This window comes from Neolamprologus multifasciatus, chromosome 22 (assembly GCF_963576455.1).
Source record: "Neolamprologus multifasciatus chromosome 22, fNeoMul1.2, whole genome shotgun sequence".
Lineage (NCBI taxonomy): Eukaryota > Metazoa > Chordata > Actinopteri > Cichliformes > Cichlidae > Neolamprologus > Neolamprologus multifasciatus.
Window position 1 is genome coordinate 32,038,170 of NC_140459.1, and position 17,899 is coordinate 32,056,068.

General features: G+C 40.9%; 3 protein-coding genes across 5 annotated transcripts in view; 2 read left to right on the top strand and 1 right to left on the bottom strand.

Moving 5' to 3' along the window:
• LOC146493773 (uncharacterized) overlaps positions 1-17,899 on the bottom strand; it is a 561,837-nt gene that overhangs the window by 432,740 nt on the left and 111,198 nt on the right. The window lies entirely within an intron of this gene.
• Positions 1-17,899, top strand: part of gabbr1b (gamma-aminobutyric acid (GABA) B receptor, 1b) — a 98,822-nt gene that overhangs the window by 62,898 nt on the left and 18,025 nt on the right. The window contains exons 13-16 of one of the 3 annotated variants that reach the window (XR_014871783.1): positions 2,903-3,013; positions 3,425-3,518; positions 3,718-10,463; positions 10,504-16,269. Coding sequence is in view for 2 of the 3 variants with exons in the window: in XM_085147665.1 (XP_085003791.1) it covers positions 2,903-3,013; positions 3,425-3,518; positions 3,718-3,845 (333 nt within the window). In the remaining variant the exon portion in view is untranslated. Of the gene's footprint in view, positions 1-2,902; positions 3,014-3,424; positions 3,519-3,717; positions 10,464-10,503; positions 16,270-17,899 lie in introns of those variants that run through there. The other 2 variants (XM_085147665.1, XM_085147666.1) reach the window with 2 other exon arrangements.
• On the top strand, positions 5,090-16,269 carry LOC146493796 (uncharacterized). The gene has a single exon (XM_085147701.1). The coding sequence runs from the start codon at positions 5,090-5,092 to the stop codon at positions 5,900-5,902; it is 813 nt and encodes a 270-aa protein (XP_085003827.1). The 3' UTR covers positions 5,903-16,269.

Genomic DNA, 17,899 nt, shown 5'->3' on the forward strand with positions numbered 1-17,899 from the left:
GGGAAGCTGCCTGTTGACCACTAATCCTGGCTGTAACCGCACAATAGGCACAATATTTACTCATTTGCACATGGAAACATTCAGGGTAAAACTGTCAGACTCACATGAACACCACCTAAATTTGTTCTTAACCACCATATGTCTTTTTAGTTAACCCTTTAAAACCAGTCAGAGCGGGCACGCAACTATTTTTAAATCCCGGTAGCTCTGCAACCACGTGAGCTAGCGCAATAATTTTTTTTGCATATGAAACCGGAGGAGTTGTACTTACATCTTATGCCATCAGCTTGTCCTCGGTCACAGTTTCCTTCCACATATAGTTTTGCAAAAACTGCATAAAAAGCACTTGCAGCAACAAAAACATAATATTCCAGAAACACGCTTTGCCGATCCGATCAGCTGTTTGTAACACTTCCTACGTCCATCAGCACGAACTATCACATGTCCGCCATGACCTGCCCGAAACCAGAAGTGACGTCATTTTGCGGAAATGTGGTTTTTTACCATCAGGGCCTCATGAGCCTATACTGGTGTTTTTAAAAGTTATCTTTGACTTTATGACTTTCTGTGTGGTTTCTGGGATGCTTAGGACTCAAATTGCACTGCTGGAAATAGTTTATTTTGATGCATATGCTGCTTTTTTGCAAATTTGCATCATAATATTTATTTTTGTTTTTCCTGCAGTATATAAAAATTGGTGTATTTCAAAAATAAAACTATGAAGTCACTCAAAATAAATTTCCTGTGGTGGGAAACTATTTTGTGCAACTTTTTTGTATTTACAGTTTTGAGGGATAAGCCTCTTAAATTTCTCTAACTAGAAATATATGTTAAAAAACAAAAACAATTTTCAATTTTTTTGTAGTTTATTGCACTTTTTTGCAATTTATGTAATTACTATGCAATTAATGCAGACATATTATTAAAATCTGGGCTGTAATGGTTGTATTGCTGTATAGCAACTTGAAATGCTCCCAAAAATGGCTCCACAGCATGTAAAAATATAATATAAGCTCTGGCAGACTTGGTTCTATGGTAGGTCTTAAAGGGTTAATCAGATTCATTGCAAGTCCACAAGCACATGTTCACTGCCTGCAATCGTTATATTGTCTGCATACCGTCACACCACTTCTCTAAATCTCTATATCTCTGGAAACATATTTGTCTCCAGTTTAAGCTGAGAAAGTGTAAAAGTCTGCATCGCCGAGGCAAAAAAGCAAAGCGATTCTGACTGCAGGAATTGAAATAATAGTGTGGAAGAAGTAAGCTAGCAATGTTTCCATGGGAGTAATTACCATTAACATTACCATTAGCCCCCCCCCAAATAAAAGCTGAAATAACAAGTGTTTAATATTATATTGATGCTCAGTTATTAAAAAAGAGAAAATATTGTGTGTTATTTAAAAGTGTCATTGTATAAATACTGTGACTATAGTAGAAACAGAGATTAGGGATTAGAGATTCCCCATTAATAGTCTACAGACCCCTGAAATCCCAGTATGGATGTAGTTGCAGACAAAGTAAAGTTTAACTAGTTAAACTTAGAAATAGGAAGAAGAAACCCTAAACATAACTTACACATAGTAGACAAAGAACAAGATTTATTCTTCAGTTAATTAAAAAAATATATATTGATACTCACACACACTCCTCTTCTGCCACTCACACTTTCGCCTCTTACGCTCCAGCTCACACTGCCGCACTCAGGGATCAGTTCACAAACTGGTCCTGGTCCGTTTTCTATATACAGAAACGAGTATTAATACGAGCCGGAAATACACAGCGAGCAAAAATTAGATTAAGATGGGGCTGCGCAAACTCAGGTTGTTCAACAGCTCTGCTATGAGACGCTCACGGCCTCAAATAGTGGCCGAGGAGACGGGACTAATAAGCAGCAGGAAGTGGCAATCAGAGCAGGTGTGTGGGCCAAAGGCGGCAGCCCAATAATGAGCTCCGCCCAGGCAGGCAGGAGACAGCGAGGAGAAGAGAACCAATAAGCATGACCTGCAAATGCATCCACGATTCTGTTTGTTTGTTTTTGTTTTTTGTTGTTTTTAAAATGGTCTGTCTCATAGCATCACATTTATACGAGAGAAAATCGCATCCAAGACTAAGGTTAGGTTGAGCAATCTTGGTTTATTCAAAGTTAATTTGGTTACAGGACACAAACTCTGGGACAGACACTTACTACCACAATCCGTTTCCATTGAACAGATTTAGGGATGGTTTAATGGAGTGGTGCATTCAATTTCCTGGAGTTAATCTGAGAAGTTAGCTGCACTATGCTCTACACTGGAAGGCCACTGGCAATTGCCGTCTAATAAACAAACATGCTCGTATTAGATTCTGTAGAAATACATGGAAATGTCTATTTTAAGTTAATAGAAAGTGTAAATAATATTTCAAGTACTGGCAGCTCAACAGCTCTAGTCAGTCTCAGAATATCAGTATCTATTGTGTGGTTGTGTTATTCAGCAAGCAGATCATATCTCTCTGTTGCCGTCGTGTCTTTCTGAAAAGCCCAAAAGCTTTGGTCTCTAGGAATAATGCAGCAAAATCAATCCTCTTTACAGAGCTGCAGCTGGTCCCTTAAAATCTTCAGGGGTTTTTCCTTTCTTTTAAGCTGAAAGCACAAGAAACATTTATATATTTACTAAGTAAGGTAGCTGTGTGTGCTCATCAGTATGGTCCCTTTGTCTCTTCCCCTGCCACGACCAAGTGCTTCGAGGGTAGATTGAATTGGCCTCAGTTAATGATGGATTATTGTTTTCACATCCAGTTTGGTCTAGTCTACTTATGGCTTCATAAATCCCTCTCTCACAAAATCAAAAAGAGAGGATTTATGTGTTTTTCTGATCCCTCATCATCCTGCTTTAGTGATCACCACGACCCTCTTTCCCAGCAGCACCTGGAACCATGGAAACTCTACGCGACTGTTGGCGTTCTGCTTGGCATCGACATCCTGTCCCTCATGATCTGGCAGATTGTTGATCCTTTGCACATCACAGTGGAGGTATGAGCATTTTCATTTTTGGTTTAGTTGTAAGAGTTTTTTGTGAGTACTCATGTAGATAACTTTGCTTTAGTTGTAAACGTTTGTTTTCTTTGTTTTCATAAGACTCGCACGTCTTTTCTTTCCTTGCAAATTTGTTTTATACAACATAGTGCTATCTTGATTGAGACCAATGGTAATGTTACAAATTGCCATGCACTAAAAAGGGAGCACTTTAATGAGTAAATCTTCATGAGCCATGTAAATCTTGTGAGACAAACGTTCATTAACTAAAACAAACATTTATTTCCAGTCAAACATTTAGGCTTTTACACAATCCTAGGCTGTTGAATTTGTAGCTGGTGAGGTTCGTGACCTGTGTGTTTATTGTGTTTACCTGTTTTTCTTTTTCTTGTTTTTTTATTGGAGCAGAAATTTACCAGAGAAGCTCCCAAAGGGGATCTTGATGTTTTGATCCAGCCCTTACTGGAGCACTGCAACTCAGAAAAGATGAACACCTGGCTTGGTGAGCAGAACACTAGCTCAACGTGCCTTCACTATTTCTCTCACATTTTCTTTTTATCAAAATTGTTGCTTGCACTTGCAGTGCATTTCAACCAAGTTAGACAGTCAGAACTGAAGTCCTTATAGTAAAACTGACCCATATACTGGATCTGTTTCATATATTACCTGCTCCTCACTGCTATTATCGAATTAATCTGCAGGTGTGGTATATGGTTACAAAGGCTTACTACTGCTGCTTGGCATCTTCCTCGCCTATGAGACCAAGTCCATCTCTACAGAGAAAATCAATGATCATCGTGCTGTGGGCATGGCCATCTATAATGTTGCCGTAAGTTTAAAGTGGTGTGTGTGTGTGTGTGTGTGTGTGTGTGTGTGTGTGTGGCAGCTCCCTGGAGGTGGTTTTTCTGGCAATATCTTTTCAGAGGGCAAAAATAGTTACTACACAGCACTTAGCTACACTAACTGCTTGCTAGCATTCAAAACCCCTCACGGTGTGGTTTATTTTTTATTTTTACAGGCCCCGTGTCCTATGGCTCATTAATCTGATTAGTTGAAGTTAGCCTACAATCAAAGACAGATGTTTAAGCAATCACCTGCAAGCACAAAATAAAACTAATCTTCCCAAAGTCCCATGCAGTCACAGAAATGTTTGACATGTTCAAAACAGCTGAGCTAAAGTTGGCCTTCAGTGAAGAAAGGCCAAAGTAAGAGCTATCTAAAGAAATATGAGGAAGACAACCTGATAAAAGGAAAAGGTCAAAATATAGCAAGTTACCTCCCTATCAATCTTCTCTTTACGACTTGATTGACAATACAAATCACTAATTTCTGGAGCCATCTTTAGAACTCCATAAACGTACGATATCAAAAGTCTGGTTAGTATGTGTGTTTGTCAGTACCTCTTAGGAGCCAAGGTAATGTAACTCTCAGTAGTGTTCCTCTCTCCGGGCTGTGTTAGTCTGCAGGTCTTTCACTTTCAATCCTTTGCCAGTGCTACTACTCTCAGCAGGCATATTGGCATTTATTTGTTTATGCTCTACTGAGAAAGCTCTGTCATCATTGATGGCAATGCTCACATCCAGCCCAATTTGTGGAGTAACTATACTATACAACTGCCGGACACACATGTTGCACAATGCAGTGCCACAACACATACCCAAGCTGACACAGCTGTAATGTGTCCTCATCATCGGGAAAAAAGTCATATGCAGAAATATACACAAATCATATTCCACATTAGCGCTTTTGTTAGGCAGCGTTATGCTCACATATTTGCTTGCTTTTTGTAGAAGTCTACTATCTTCTGATTTTTTTGAAGAGGAATCAGTCAATGCACAGAAGGTTTTCTAAGAATAAAGTTAGAGTTTTTCTCTTTAAAAATCAGTTAAGAGTTGGAGGGGGGCGTGTCTGATAGCCATGTGAAGACGTGTTTGTACAGGGCTCCTCAATGGACTAACTTTTTTCATAATTCCACTGCTCCAAAACTAACGAACTTTTAATAACAGTACGATAACACGCCCGTGTGCTGCTCTGAGGCACTTTTTACATCTTCAAAGCTACGTTGTACGAAATATGAGCAAAACTAGATCGGGGAAAGAGCAGGCCGCAAAAGCCTCGGACCATGCTGAGGACAGATCGGAGGCACCACCCCCTGACATTAGTGAGATTATGAGAGCGATTTCTAGCTCTGAAAAGAGGATATTGGACCGTATCGATTCAAGCACGAAAGATTTAAATGATAAAATAGACACAATCAAAGAAGATCTGGAGAAGCAAGAGACCCGTTTGGAAAGTGTTGAGTTTGGTTTGAATACTTATTCAGACCGGACAGTGGAGTTGGAAAACGAGGTTAGCAAGCTGAAATCGGACGTTGCTAAGTTGACCAGTAAATTGGACGACATCGAGGGGCGACAACGCCGGTGCAATGCACGCATTGTAGGGGTGAAGGAGGGCTTTGAAAACACCGGGAAACCCACGGCAGTTATTGCTACAATGCTGAAAGACATACTGGGCCTTGATTTTACTCCGATGCTGGACCGCGCTCATCGAGGCTTGGGTCAACAGGGAAACTCCCCCAGGGCAATCGTGGTGAAGTTTCACTATTACCAAGAGAAGGAAGAGGTGTTCCGAAGGGCCGCCAAGTCGCAGCCGTTGCTGCTGCAGGACATGAAGATAAGCATTTTTCCTGATTTTACAGCAATGGTGGCAAAGAAACAAGCTGCTTTTATGGAGGCTAAACGTTTGCTCCGAGGCTGCACTGGCGTTAAGTTTGGACTTTTGTTTCCAGCTGTTCTCCGCATCACTTCACCTACGGGACAGGACAATCGTTTCACCGACCCAGCGGCTGCAATAGACTTTATCAAAAAAGACTTACTACGGCCGTGAGAGGTACAGCTGAGTGAGAAGAGATAAGTTAGACTTTATGTGCGATTGTTTGAACTCAAGGGACATAATTATACGTCGGTGTTGGGGAGAAGTCAAGTAATTAATTGGGCCATACTCAAAAAAGGCCGGAAGGTATAATGATTTTGATTTAATTTATTATGAAAACTCTGCCTTCCTCCTTTGTTCCGATTTTTCGATATGTTCGAGATATTGCTGCTATTCTGGGGCATTTGATTAGAATAAACATGGGGAAAGTGGAAAATATAAGTTTTGGAGTTTTGTTTAGTTATTAAATGTTATATATTTGCCCAGTTGAGGGGCTGTTCGAGGGTTAACAGTATGTTTAGTCACTGTGCTATCCTAGCCTGGAGGGTTGCAATCTCAGGGATAATAGTAGATCAGCATGGGGTTTTGAGGCTCGTTTTATTTATTTATTTTTCCCCTTTTTTTTTCTTTCTTCTTCTTTCTATTCCTTACTCCAAGAGAAAAGAAGGCTGTTATTGAGGATGCAGCTTCTAAATGATGGAACAACAAGCATAATTTAAACATTCTTAATAGTCAGTTGTTGAGCGTTTTAATGTGTATAGGAAACACCACCGTGCTTTTGGGTAAGATGGCGCCTGTGCTTGGCTTTGCCGCTGCTACAGCTTGCTGGAGGCGACAGTGTAGTTTTTCACTGTCGTCAATCGTCGTTTGCAATATAATGTTTTCTCTTTTGTGTTCTGACTTTGCTTCTGCTGCTTCAATTTATGATCGGGTTACACTGTTAAACATCAAAGATTCAATGGAGAGCTACTGTGACAGCTGGAAGAGCTACAGGAAAACTTTTTTCTCCCCCTTTGGTGTGTTCCTCACCTGAGTGCATGCTACTGTGCACAACTTCGACCCCCAAGAGACGAAAAAGGGGAACGAGGGCTGGCGTCCAGGTGAAATGGAGAAGATATCGGAGGCTAGCTACTTGGCTGTGGGGAGACTCCCGGTGCCTGCGACCAGTTCCTCTCCTGTCATTTGCTGGGGATGTTACGCCTGTGCCTGGGACCCTGACCCCATGGCTCAAAAGCAGTTTGCTCACCCTGCTTCCGTCATCCGTTCTCCGTTTTGCTCATGACAGAGTCGCAAGCCTGCCCAGAAGGTCCACAGGTGTGCACAGGTGTTTAATTCAAGTGCCGCTGCATTCAGCTGTTGCTTTCGCAGATAAACCGTCATCTGTTCGGTTCGCCCTGCTTAATGTTCGCTCCATAATGAACAAATTATTTATTCTAAATTATCTCTTTATTAAATTTTATTAGATTTTATGTGTCTGACTGAGATGTGGCAGAAACGTAAGGATTATGTTCACTTGAATGAAATCTGCCCGGCTGGCTGCTCTGTCATTAGAACTCCGCGTCTTTTGGGACATGTTGGAGGACCTGCTGCTGTTTACCAGGACAGACTCACATGCAGACTGATGACCTCGGACTCTTTTTCTTCATTTGAATCACAGATGATGAAGGTCGGTTCTCTGAAAATCTTTCATTGTATTTTAATCTATTAACCTCCTGGACCTTTCCAAGGATAGTAGGCGGGCCCAGGTACGTAAGTTATTTTAGAGCAGAGCTACAGATTAAAAATGCCCAAGGCGAAGCGGTCAAAGTCTGGCTGTACTTCACAGCAAAAGATGCAAACTCAGCAGCTGCAACAAGTGCTTTAAGCTGATACTGTGATACTGTCAAAGGAGGTAACACCTCGAATCTGATGAAACACCTGGCGACGCATAGCGTTTTTTTAAAAGCCGAGAAATGCGCCGTATTTGATAGCTTGCTGGATGCTCCCAGGATGTGGTTGTGAATGCTAGAGCACTCTGGAATGCACACAAAGCCTTTGCAGACTATTAAGGATCGCACATCCTATCACAACCATATGTAAACTTATTATTATATATATTATATATTATATATTATTAAAAGATTATACTGACTACTAAGTACAATTTTCAATTGACATTCCCTCCTGTTTGTCACGTATAAACTTTTAAGTGAGATATCAGTATGTAACATCTTGTTGTACATTTTCTGCCACATCGTCATTAATCACACAAAGTCTTCATGTTCCAACAGTTCGGGGTCATCATCATCATCATTTGTCACGGCTATGTATGCAGCAACAGTGGAAAATATTATGCGGTTAATCATGAGTTTTAGACATGGCAGGATACATGTTACAAAGACACAAAATAAAAGTAAAAATGTTCCAACTCCGATGAGTAGTCTTTTTAGCACCTGTAGCCAGGAGCCAGTGTAAAGCCAAGAAAACCAGTCACTTGTATCACTTACATAGTCCTGATTTTGGGCCTGCTGAATCTTTCTTGAGGCATTCAGGGCGTCAGTCATGTTTGATGAGTGTACATTGTCTGCCTCGTGGTTCAACGGTTTCCGGCATCAGCTGAGGTCCTGTAAGGGTGAGCGTCGTAGTCAAGGTAACCAGGAGGGTCCACCTTCCCATGGCTATGTACAGGTCCGTCACACCCTACTACTTGGTTACTCTACAGTTGGCCAATGGCTGGAAGGGGAAGTGCAAGCAATGCTCAATCAGCACTTCCCCCTCGCCACTGAAGCAACCAAGTGAGGGTGAAACTTTCCCTTACTAGTTGACTTCTGTGGAGGAAGTGGAATCCTCTGGGACCTCAACTTTCTTGCAGTGGCTCTGATGTATCCAGGAGGGTCTCTCTGCTATTTGGAGTGGTCAGAAGCACTTGGTATGGACCCTCCCACCTTGGCGAGCTCCAATTTTTCCTTTGGAGTACTCGGACAAGGATCCAATCACCTGGCTTCAACCTGCAAGAAATAGGTGAAAAAGAGTCTTGCAGCAGTTTATTGTTCAAAACAACTTCTCTGTTTATCAACAATCGAGTCATCCAATCTGCCAGAGTGGTTTCACGGATTGATTTATCTAGTGGCTCGCTAGTAACTGGTAGTGGAAAAGGTCGCCCATGTATAATTTCAAATGGGGACAGTTTGTTACTTCCTTGTGTTATTCTCATCCACATTTTGACTAGGCCTACACATTCTGGCCATGGTCTGCCAGTTTCTTCCATCGTTTTCCTGAGCCTTTGTTTTATAGTGCCATTTGTTCTCCCCACTAATCCTGCACTCTGTGGATGGTAGGCACAATGATGTTTTAAACTGAAACCTAGTGCTTCATATGCTTTACTGATCACGTCATTTACAAAATGGGTTCCATTATCTGATCTTATCAGAGTAGGAATTCCATATGTTGGAATGAAATGGTTGCATGGACACTTTGCAACTGAGATTGCGTCTTCTGTTTTCACTGGGTAGATTTCTGGCCATTTTGAGAAAACACCTATAATTGCTAGAGCGTATTTTGAGCCCTGACACTCATTCAATTCAATGAAGTCCATGTGAATTGTATGAAATGGGTGAGGTGGAGTAAGAAAATGTCCTCTTTTTGGTCTTAAGTTACCTTGGGTATTGTGTTTTTTGGCAGGTCATACATGTTCTCACGTATTCTTTTGCTTAAGTTTCAAAATTTACAGTGTAGAATTGTTGGTTTATTATAAAGATCATCCCTCCTGATGAGACGTGGCTCAAACCATGGCTCACTAGAGCGGCTGTTTTGTGTAATGATTTGGGAAGAATGGGTTTTCCTGCTATTCTCATTATGTCATCAGTGTCTAGTACTGCTCCGTGTTTCAGCCATTGCTTATGTTCTTTTGATGGTGCTGCTTTTTGCAGCTTTATCAGCAAAATTGTTTCCCTTTGTAATTTCAGAGTCATCCTTCTGATGTGCTGCACATTTGCAAATTGTTAATGTCATATCACATAAGGAGTTTCCCCCCATGTAAACATATGTGTGCCGTGATAAAACCTTTCTCCACACACTAGAAATAACAAACTAATTTCAACCCTCTGTTACATCTTATTCACTTATTTTATAATCCAGTAATTTTTTCAAATCTAGTATCAATCAACTAATTTGCATATCAACTTATAATGCGCTAAATTGACAGTTCAACAGAAATGCACATTCAAAATGTTATCACAAAAGAGAATTTCCTTCATACAGTAAATTACTTATGCTGCATCAATCAAACAGAAAGCATCTCACAATTTATTGTATTACCAACTAAATTTATTGTCTGATTACTGCTCGGTCATACCAGACTCTCTCTCTGTCTTTATTTTATTCTTCTCTGTTTTCATAAACGTTTCACCTATTGTAAAGCTGAAGAGTTAAATGTCAACAATGAATAAATTCAGCATTTGATAGCAAAACTCTTCCCTGCTTTAACAGCAATGGGAGATACAGGCGCATGTATAGTGTGTGCTATAGTGTAAGCTGTTTTTTATTGCATGTATGTGTGTTAGTACGCTTGCATGCAGGGCCTGTGGCCTGTCTCACCCAAAAGTTCATTTTCTTAACAGTTGCCTTTCTCTCGCGTGTGTTAAGAATGGCAAATGTGTTTGTAGCAGTTGTGAGATTATTATGCTGTTATATATTACATTATACCTGTAATCAAAATGAGTACTGACACTGCTGTAGGCCACATCATACTTCTTGTGTAATCAGTATGTAGTTTTAGTTTGCATCATACTTCTGAGTTAAAAGAATGTGAAAATCATTAGATTTATTAGATAGGTTTGTATTATCCTATACTGCTGACTTACTGTGAGTGAGTTACACTGTTTCATGACTTTTCATACTGCTGAGTTATGAAGAGAATATTGTCTTCAGAGAGTCAAGGCCATTTTTTTGTATCTAGTAGCTCTCTGCCTTCACCTGAGAGGGTGTGCCCTAAGTATGTGACCTCAGGTCTCCATAATTAGAGTTTATTTAAAGATACCTTGTGGCTTTAACTCAGCCAAGTGACGTAACATAGCCACAGTATTTTGCTTACACCCTTCTTCTGTGTGGCCAGTCACTAAAATGTCATCTATGTTAGAGTAGAGCGTGTGATATCACTGAGAACCATTATACTGATTCAAGTCAGTCCAAAAGAGCAGAGTGGGGATTTGCTACTACTGGTGGCATCATTTCAGTGATTTCCTTTATTGCTCGCAGATCATGCACTAGACCAGGGGTGTCAAACTCAAATACACAGTGGGCCAAAATTCAAAACTGGAACAAGGTCGCGGGCTGACCTTAATATTTATTGAAAAAAAAATCTTCCTCCAGATTTAAGAATGAATCTCTTCTTATGGACTCAAACAAGTTTTGCTGAAAAACTGAATATGGAACAAGCAAAGCAAAGCTAGTAAACAATATATATATTAGCTGTATAATACCAGTAGGCCAGCTCTAATAATAATTTGGGATGGCTTCGCGGGCCATAAAACTACTCGTCTAAGATTACCACAAAGTAAAAGATCTCTCAGCAAAATGATGCAACATTTTAGGCACTATTGCCCCGATCAACTCAGTGAGCTGAGATTTTCTATTCTAAACATGAACTACTGTTACAGCAACAGACATGGACTACTGGTGTCCCACACAACAACTCAATGTTCACTATGTGAAGGAGCCAAACACATGCCTTCTCCTCTCGTTAATCTAGAGCACCAAATCATCAGTCAGTCACCTGTGACCTCGCCTCTTCACCTCTGAGCTACAACATGGCAGAGCTGCCTCTGTCACCTGATAAATAACAGTGAGACATTCAACATACATGCAGTCACACATGTGTTTCAAATACAGTCATGAACCAACAAGTCATCATCCAATTTCACCTGTGATCTTGTGTCACCATTACTCTCTGAGCTTTGTGTTGGTTCTTCTGTCACCTGACAAATAGGACATACATGACAATAAGAATAAAATGTGGAGCTGCTTCAGTGTTTCTGTCAGTTTGTGCAGATCTTGACTCATCAGTAATGTTTGTAGGCTGAGTGCATTTTTAAAACAATTTGTGCAAACTGCACAACAAGGTGGAATATTTGCAAAATCCTGACTACCTCATGATATTTTGTCTCAAACATTAACCTATGAATACGTCAGTACCATTAGGATGAAATTATTGTGTCACCAACATTTTAATGTTAGACATATAATTTTAACAGCTTCTGTAAACTAATATCCTGGCTCGCTCGAGGCTCCGTTTTCTCTGACAGTTTCAATCAAAATTAGAAATGCTGCTCTGAGACTGAGAGAACTGATAGTGCTGCCTGTTGTGCAGTTAGTTTCCAAAACACGTTATTCATTTTTTCATTCTATCGGGTTTGTTTTTCGTTACTCGAAGAGATCAAATTATTGGTGAGGACATGTCCCTTCCGTCCATGCCAAATCTACGCCCTTGGCTCCACCCCCACAACATTACTGGCCTTGTGGATCAGTTTATTTAGTCTGTTGGCATCTGTGACCCTCAACCTGCTGCCCCAGCATGCAACAGCATAGAGGATAGCACTGACCACAACAGAGATACAACAACATAACATTAATTAGTAGGGATAGTGAAAACGTCTGTTTACGTTTGTTAGTCACTTGGCCATGATAGTAAACAGTAGACACTGATGTAGCTGACTGAACCTTTTGGACTGTGTTCAGCACAGAATTAATTAGTCATTGTCGATTGTTGATTTGACCTGTTCTCTTGTATGACAAATTATGATGTCTGTTTGTTAGCCGTTTGCATACTATGCATACTCTCTCTCTTCATATATATGTGTGTGTGTGTGTGTGTGTGTGTGTGTGTGTGTGTGTGTGTGTGTGTGTGTGTGTGTGTGTGTGTGTGTGTGTGTTTAACCATGCTTCTCTGGTTAAATTCAGTATGGTTCTGACAACAGTTTTTTTAACAATAAAATATGTTAATGTACAATCCTTAATATGTTTAATGTGTGGGTGGGAGTGGGGGCGCCAAACAGGCTAGGTCCGCCACTGTTCAGCATCATGGATTCTTTAAATTTTATGGTAAATGGTCTGTATTTATATAGCGCTTTACTAGTCCCTAAGGACCCCAAAGCACTTTACACATCCAGTCATCCACCCATTCACACACATTCACACACTGGTGATGGCAGCTACATCGTAGCCACAGCCACCCTGGGGCGCACTGACAGAGGTGAGGCTGCCGGACACTGGCGCCACCGGGCCCTCTGACCACCACCAGTAGGCAACGGGTAAAGTGTCTTGCCCAAGGACACAACGACCGAGACTGTCCAAGCCGGTGCTCAAACCAGCAACCTTCCGATTACAGAGCGAACTCCCAACTCTTGAGCCACGATCGCCCCACATACCCAATATGTGTCTGCCCCCACACATACCAAAAGACGTACACTTCAGGGGGTTTTTGTACTGTGGGTTTAAATATTAAGCGTACTCATGATGATGCACAGATGAAAGAAGTGCACTCTTGAACACCCAGACTGTAAGCAGCAGAGGAAACGAGTAGCTATGGAAGGACCAAACTTTTTACCGAAAGGTATTGCAATACTAGGACCACAAATTTAGAGAGTAAAAGTGTCATAAAAGTTCTAGTTTATGGTCAGAAAAAAAATTCTACAATGTCAACATGTTAGATATTAAATTGACAAAAGAAGAAAATATGACAAAAAGAAGATCAAGAGTATTCACATGGTCATGAGTGAGGCCGTTGAATACATGTTGAATAAAATCAAAAGATTCCCACAGCTGTTTTTTTTCAGTGCCCATGAATATTAAAATCCCACAATATGCAGTCGTGCATTACTGTTACTGAGGACAAAAGATCTGAATTCTACAATAGAGCTTTTATTTTTGGTGGACTGTAGATGAGAATGAAAAGCAGCGCGGTCATGGATTCAGTACTAAAAATAAGTGATTCAAAACTTATGGAGTTCAGAAGCAACAGATGAACAGATGCTTTGAACTTGGCTGCCCACCTCAGAATAAGATGCCCTAGGTTTAAATTCTGTCTAACAGGGCTGTCAGGACAGAATGGAAAAGAGCCGAGCACAGATGAAGTGCCGTTAGAGTTTTTAAAATCTCGCCAGATTAGATTCTAGCACTAAGACAGCTGAAAGAGTGGAAATAAATGGATGGATGGATGGATGGATGGATGGATGGATGCCTGATTTGATTTCAAGAGGGGGCTGGATCTGCAAAGGCAACATATTTTCACTTCTATCTTTGTTTATTAAGGAAACTTTTTATATAATGGGTGATTAGGTTCTCAGAATTGTAAATGTGAACCTAGCTTCCGGTATAGCAAGATACTAACGCCATGTTTGCCTACTGTTGGTGGTCAGAGGGCCCGGTGGCGCCAGTGTCCGGCAGCCTCGCCTCTGTCAGTGCGCCCCAGGGCAGCTGTGGCTACAATGTAGCTGCCATCACCAGTGTGTGAATGTGTGTGTGAATGGCTGGATGACTGAATGTAGTGTAAAGCGCTTTGGGGTCCTTAGGGACTAAGCAAAGCGCTATACAAATACAGGCCATTTACCATTTACCATAGCTCCTGTGTGATATAGCATGCAGTAGTCGACCCATTCTTTAAAACCCCAAATTTCAAGTGCATGTTCTGATTATTTGTCAGCCTATATCAAAACTGACATTTTTTAGGGTCTTTCAGAGTACAGAGTCTGTACAAGTAACAAACAATATTCTACTTGATGCTGATTCTAGTGGCTGCTCTGTCTTAGCTCTGGTGGATTTGTGTGCTGTCTGACACTGTCAGCCATGACTTACTCATTGGGTGCTTGGAACACTGTGCAGGAGTCAAGGGTATGGTTCCTAACTGGTTTCAATCTTATATTAAACAACGGGCTTTCTCGTTGGAAAATACTCTTCCACATCAGCTGTTGAGACATCAGGAATTCCACTGGGGTCTGTCTTGGGTCCTGTTCTTTTTTTTTTATTTGTACATGATATTATTTGCCAACATAACATCTCTTTTACTATTACCATGCCATGTGTGGGATGTGTTGTTACAAATGATAAACAAAAGTGGTGTGTAATGTGTAAAAAATGCTGAAACACAAGCAAATGTTGTGCTCTGGAAATATAAAGATAAATGCTTAATATATGCTTTCATTTGGAAAATGTCCTTTCTAATTGCTTTATTAATTATTACTGATGAGTCAATGTGGTTTCAGGCGTGGCTTGTACTCCTGTATCTGCTTGAGGCAGAATTAATATGTACTACTTTAAATACTTTTAGCAAAGTGATACATAATAAGTGATATTTTAACAATTAATCATATCATTTATCTGCAACATGTTCATCTATAAAAAGAATCCTAAAGTTGCTCAAACTGCAAAACTGATCTTTTTTTTTGTCAGATCTGTTTAGCTCATGCTTGTAACATTTTTGTGACCATTTTCTGGCACTTGATTAGTTCATTCCTCCATTCAGCTGTGGGAGAATTGCTCCTGGGCCATTTCAATCACTTGACTTAATTCTGTTTCATTTGGCAGCAAATCACAATATAAAAATCTCTGCACACTTTTCATAGTAAATGGTAAAATGGCCGGTATTTATATAGCGCTTTACTAGTCCCTAAGGACCCCAAAGCGCTTTACATATCCAGTCATCCACCCATTCACACACTGGTGATGGCAGCTACATTGTAGCCACAGCCACCCTGGGGCGCACTGACAGAGGTGAGGCTGCAGGACACTGGCGCCACCAGGCCCTCTGACCACCACCAGTAGGTAACGGGTGAAGTGTCTTGCCCAAGGACACAACGACCGAGACTGTCCAAGGCGGGGCTCGAACCGGCAACCTTCCAATTACAACGCGAACTCCCAACTCTTGAGCCACGATCGCCCAACATTACAGTAACATTCCAACATCATAGACAGAAATCCAGTGCTTGAATTTAAGCAAGTTCTGGGCAACAATTGAGATTAAGGCACCTGAAACAAGGCTAGAAATGCAGTTATACAGTAATAAAGCACACTTTATTTTAAAAGTGTCTCTGTAAAGATCGAAGGCCACTGGAAACAGTCTGTCTCCAGATGGGATTAGCTCTTCCCAATTCCCAGTGCGCAGAAATGCTATTTCTTCCACTAAAATTGATGCATTAATGAATTAATAAATAATTATTAATAATAATTTCATTGCTGGATTGTGTTTGTGCGATGCTGCATGTAAGTACTGACACAGTAGAGAAAACATGGCTGCTAGCTTGCTGCTTACATTTGTCAATTTGGAAGAAAATGTTTAGCCTTTGCCGAAAATGACTGACTACTGATTAATATTGACTGATTTACCTCCAATTTCTCCTGCTTTATTTGATACTACGCACTCTTTTCTTCACTGTCACATTTTTAGACACCGCCAAATTCATCTGCCCTCCGTTTGTTGGCATGGTAAAAATGAAAGAATACTGCTGGCAACTTATTAAGAAATGCTCATCAATCACAATGGAAAAGCATGTAAAGACTGGCAAAGATCATAGGAAAAAACAATAAAAAGTGTGTGAGGTAAGCTTCACTTATCTTTAGTGGAGGATTCTGCTAGAGAGATAAGCACCAAATTTGATTCCTCCAAAAAGAATTTCTTCATTTGTGGATTTGATGGTGGTGGTGGGTGTGTTGTCCTACTCATTTAGCCTACTTCTCTTCTGACAAAGTGAAGTAGGCTAAACGATCCCAGAAAGCAACACATCATGTTGTGATCTAAAGAAACTCCAGAACAATTGAGAAACAATGTAATTGATATCTATCAATCTTTAAAGGGTTACAGAGCCATTTCTAAGGCTTTTAGACTCCAGTGAACCACAATGGGAGCCATTATCCACAAATGGAGAAAACTTGGAACAGTGCCAAAAGTACTTGAGAGAAACCATCGATGACTCATCCACGAGATCACAAAAAGGAGTGTTTATGATTCAACAATAAGAAAATGATTTGTGCATCAGTTTGTGCCCTTAATCTCAAACAAAACAAAACTACACCAGCACGTAAACCAAACCTCTGAATGGCTCAGAAAACAAAATGAAGGTTTTGGAGTGGTCTACATGAACTCTCAGTTTAAATCCACGACCTTAAACAGGCCATTCACACTTGAAAATCCTCCAATGCATTAAAGCATTAAAACAATCCTCCAACGAAGAATGTGCCAAAATTCCACTGTGATGTGAAAGACTCATTTCCAGTTATCGCAGATACGTGAAGGCACAACCTCAATTAGGTTCAGGGGGCAATTGCTTTTCACACAAGGCCATGTACTATAGACACAGAGAGCTTTTTTCAGTTAATAAATGCATCATTATTTAAAAACTGCATTTTGTATTTAATCAGGTTATCTTTGTCTAATGGTAAAATTCTTTTCATCTGACCATAGCTTGTAACAACCCTTTTGGGTTATAGCACCACTAGGGGGGGTCGCCCTACTATTGTAATAGCTGTGAGAGTCTCCTAGTGGGTGTGTATTGTCAGCCCGTTCTCACTCCCGAGACGTAACATGCCGACGTTTTGTCACGTCCCGCTGCGTTCCTGATGAACGCAAAAGGAGACCTTCGGCGTTGTTATGGTACGCGGCGGGTTATGGCTGAAATCCAGTGCAATGACGCTCCCGCGGTAATAGACGTTCCAGCCCTGTATTGCAGCCCTAAACCTAACCTTATCCCTAGCCCTAACCATAACCTTTTTCCTGAGCGTAACCAGGACTTTAAAGATGTTAAATAGCGTGTTTCTAGGCGATTTGAAGAAAAAAGAGCGAACATGTGTAGATTGAGTCCATACGGTTCTCATATTTCCTCATTTTCATTTAGGAACGCGGTGGGTAGCCGAAAACGTAATATGTTGACGATTTGTCACCTAGCGTAAAATGTTACGCTTTGGGAGTGAGAACGTGTTGGTATTGTTCGTGGCAGCCATTCCATGCTGCTCGTGTTCCCGTACTGTTGTAACAAGCTGGCGCCGGCGTTACCAATCTCCGCGCATGTATGCACGGACGAGTACAGCCGTGGAGACCTGGCTCCACGGCTGTACTGGCTTCTCCTTTCATTTGCACATCTCTACACGGGAGTCTTGCATATAAAACCAACTTCCCTGTTTGCTGTCAGTAGCTGGTATGATGAG

Coding starts and splice junctions, on each gene's coding strand:
- LOC146493796 (XM_085147701.1), top strand. CDS start 5,090: ATGAGCAAAACTAGATCGGGGAAAGAGCAGGCCGCAAAAGCCTCGGAC.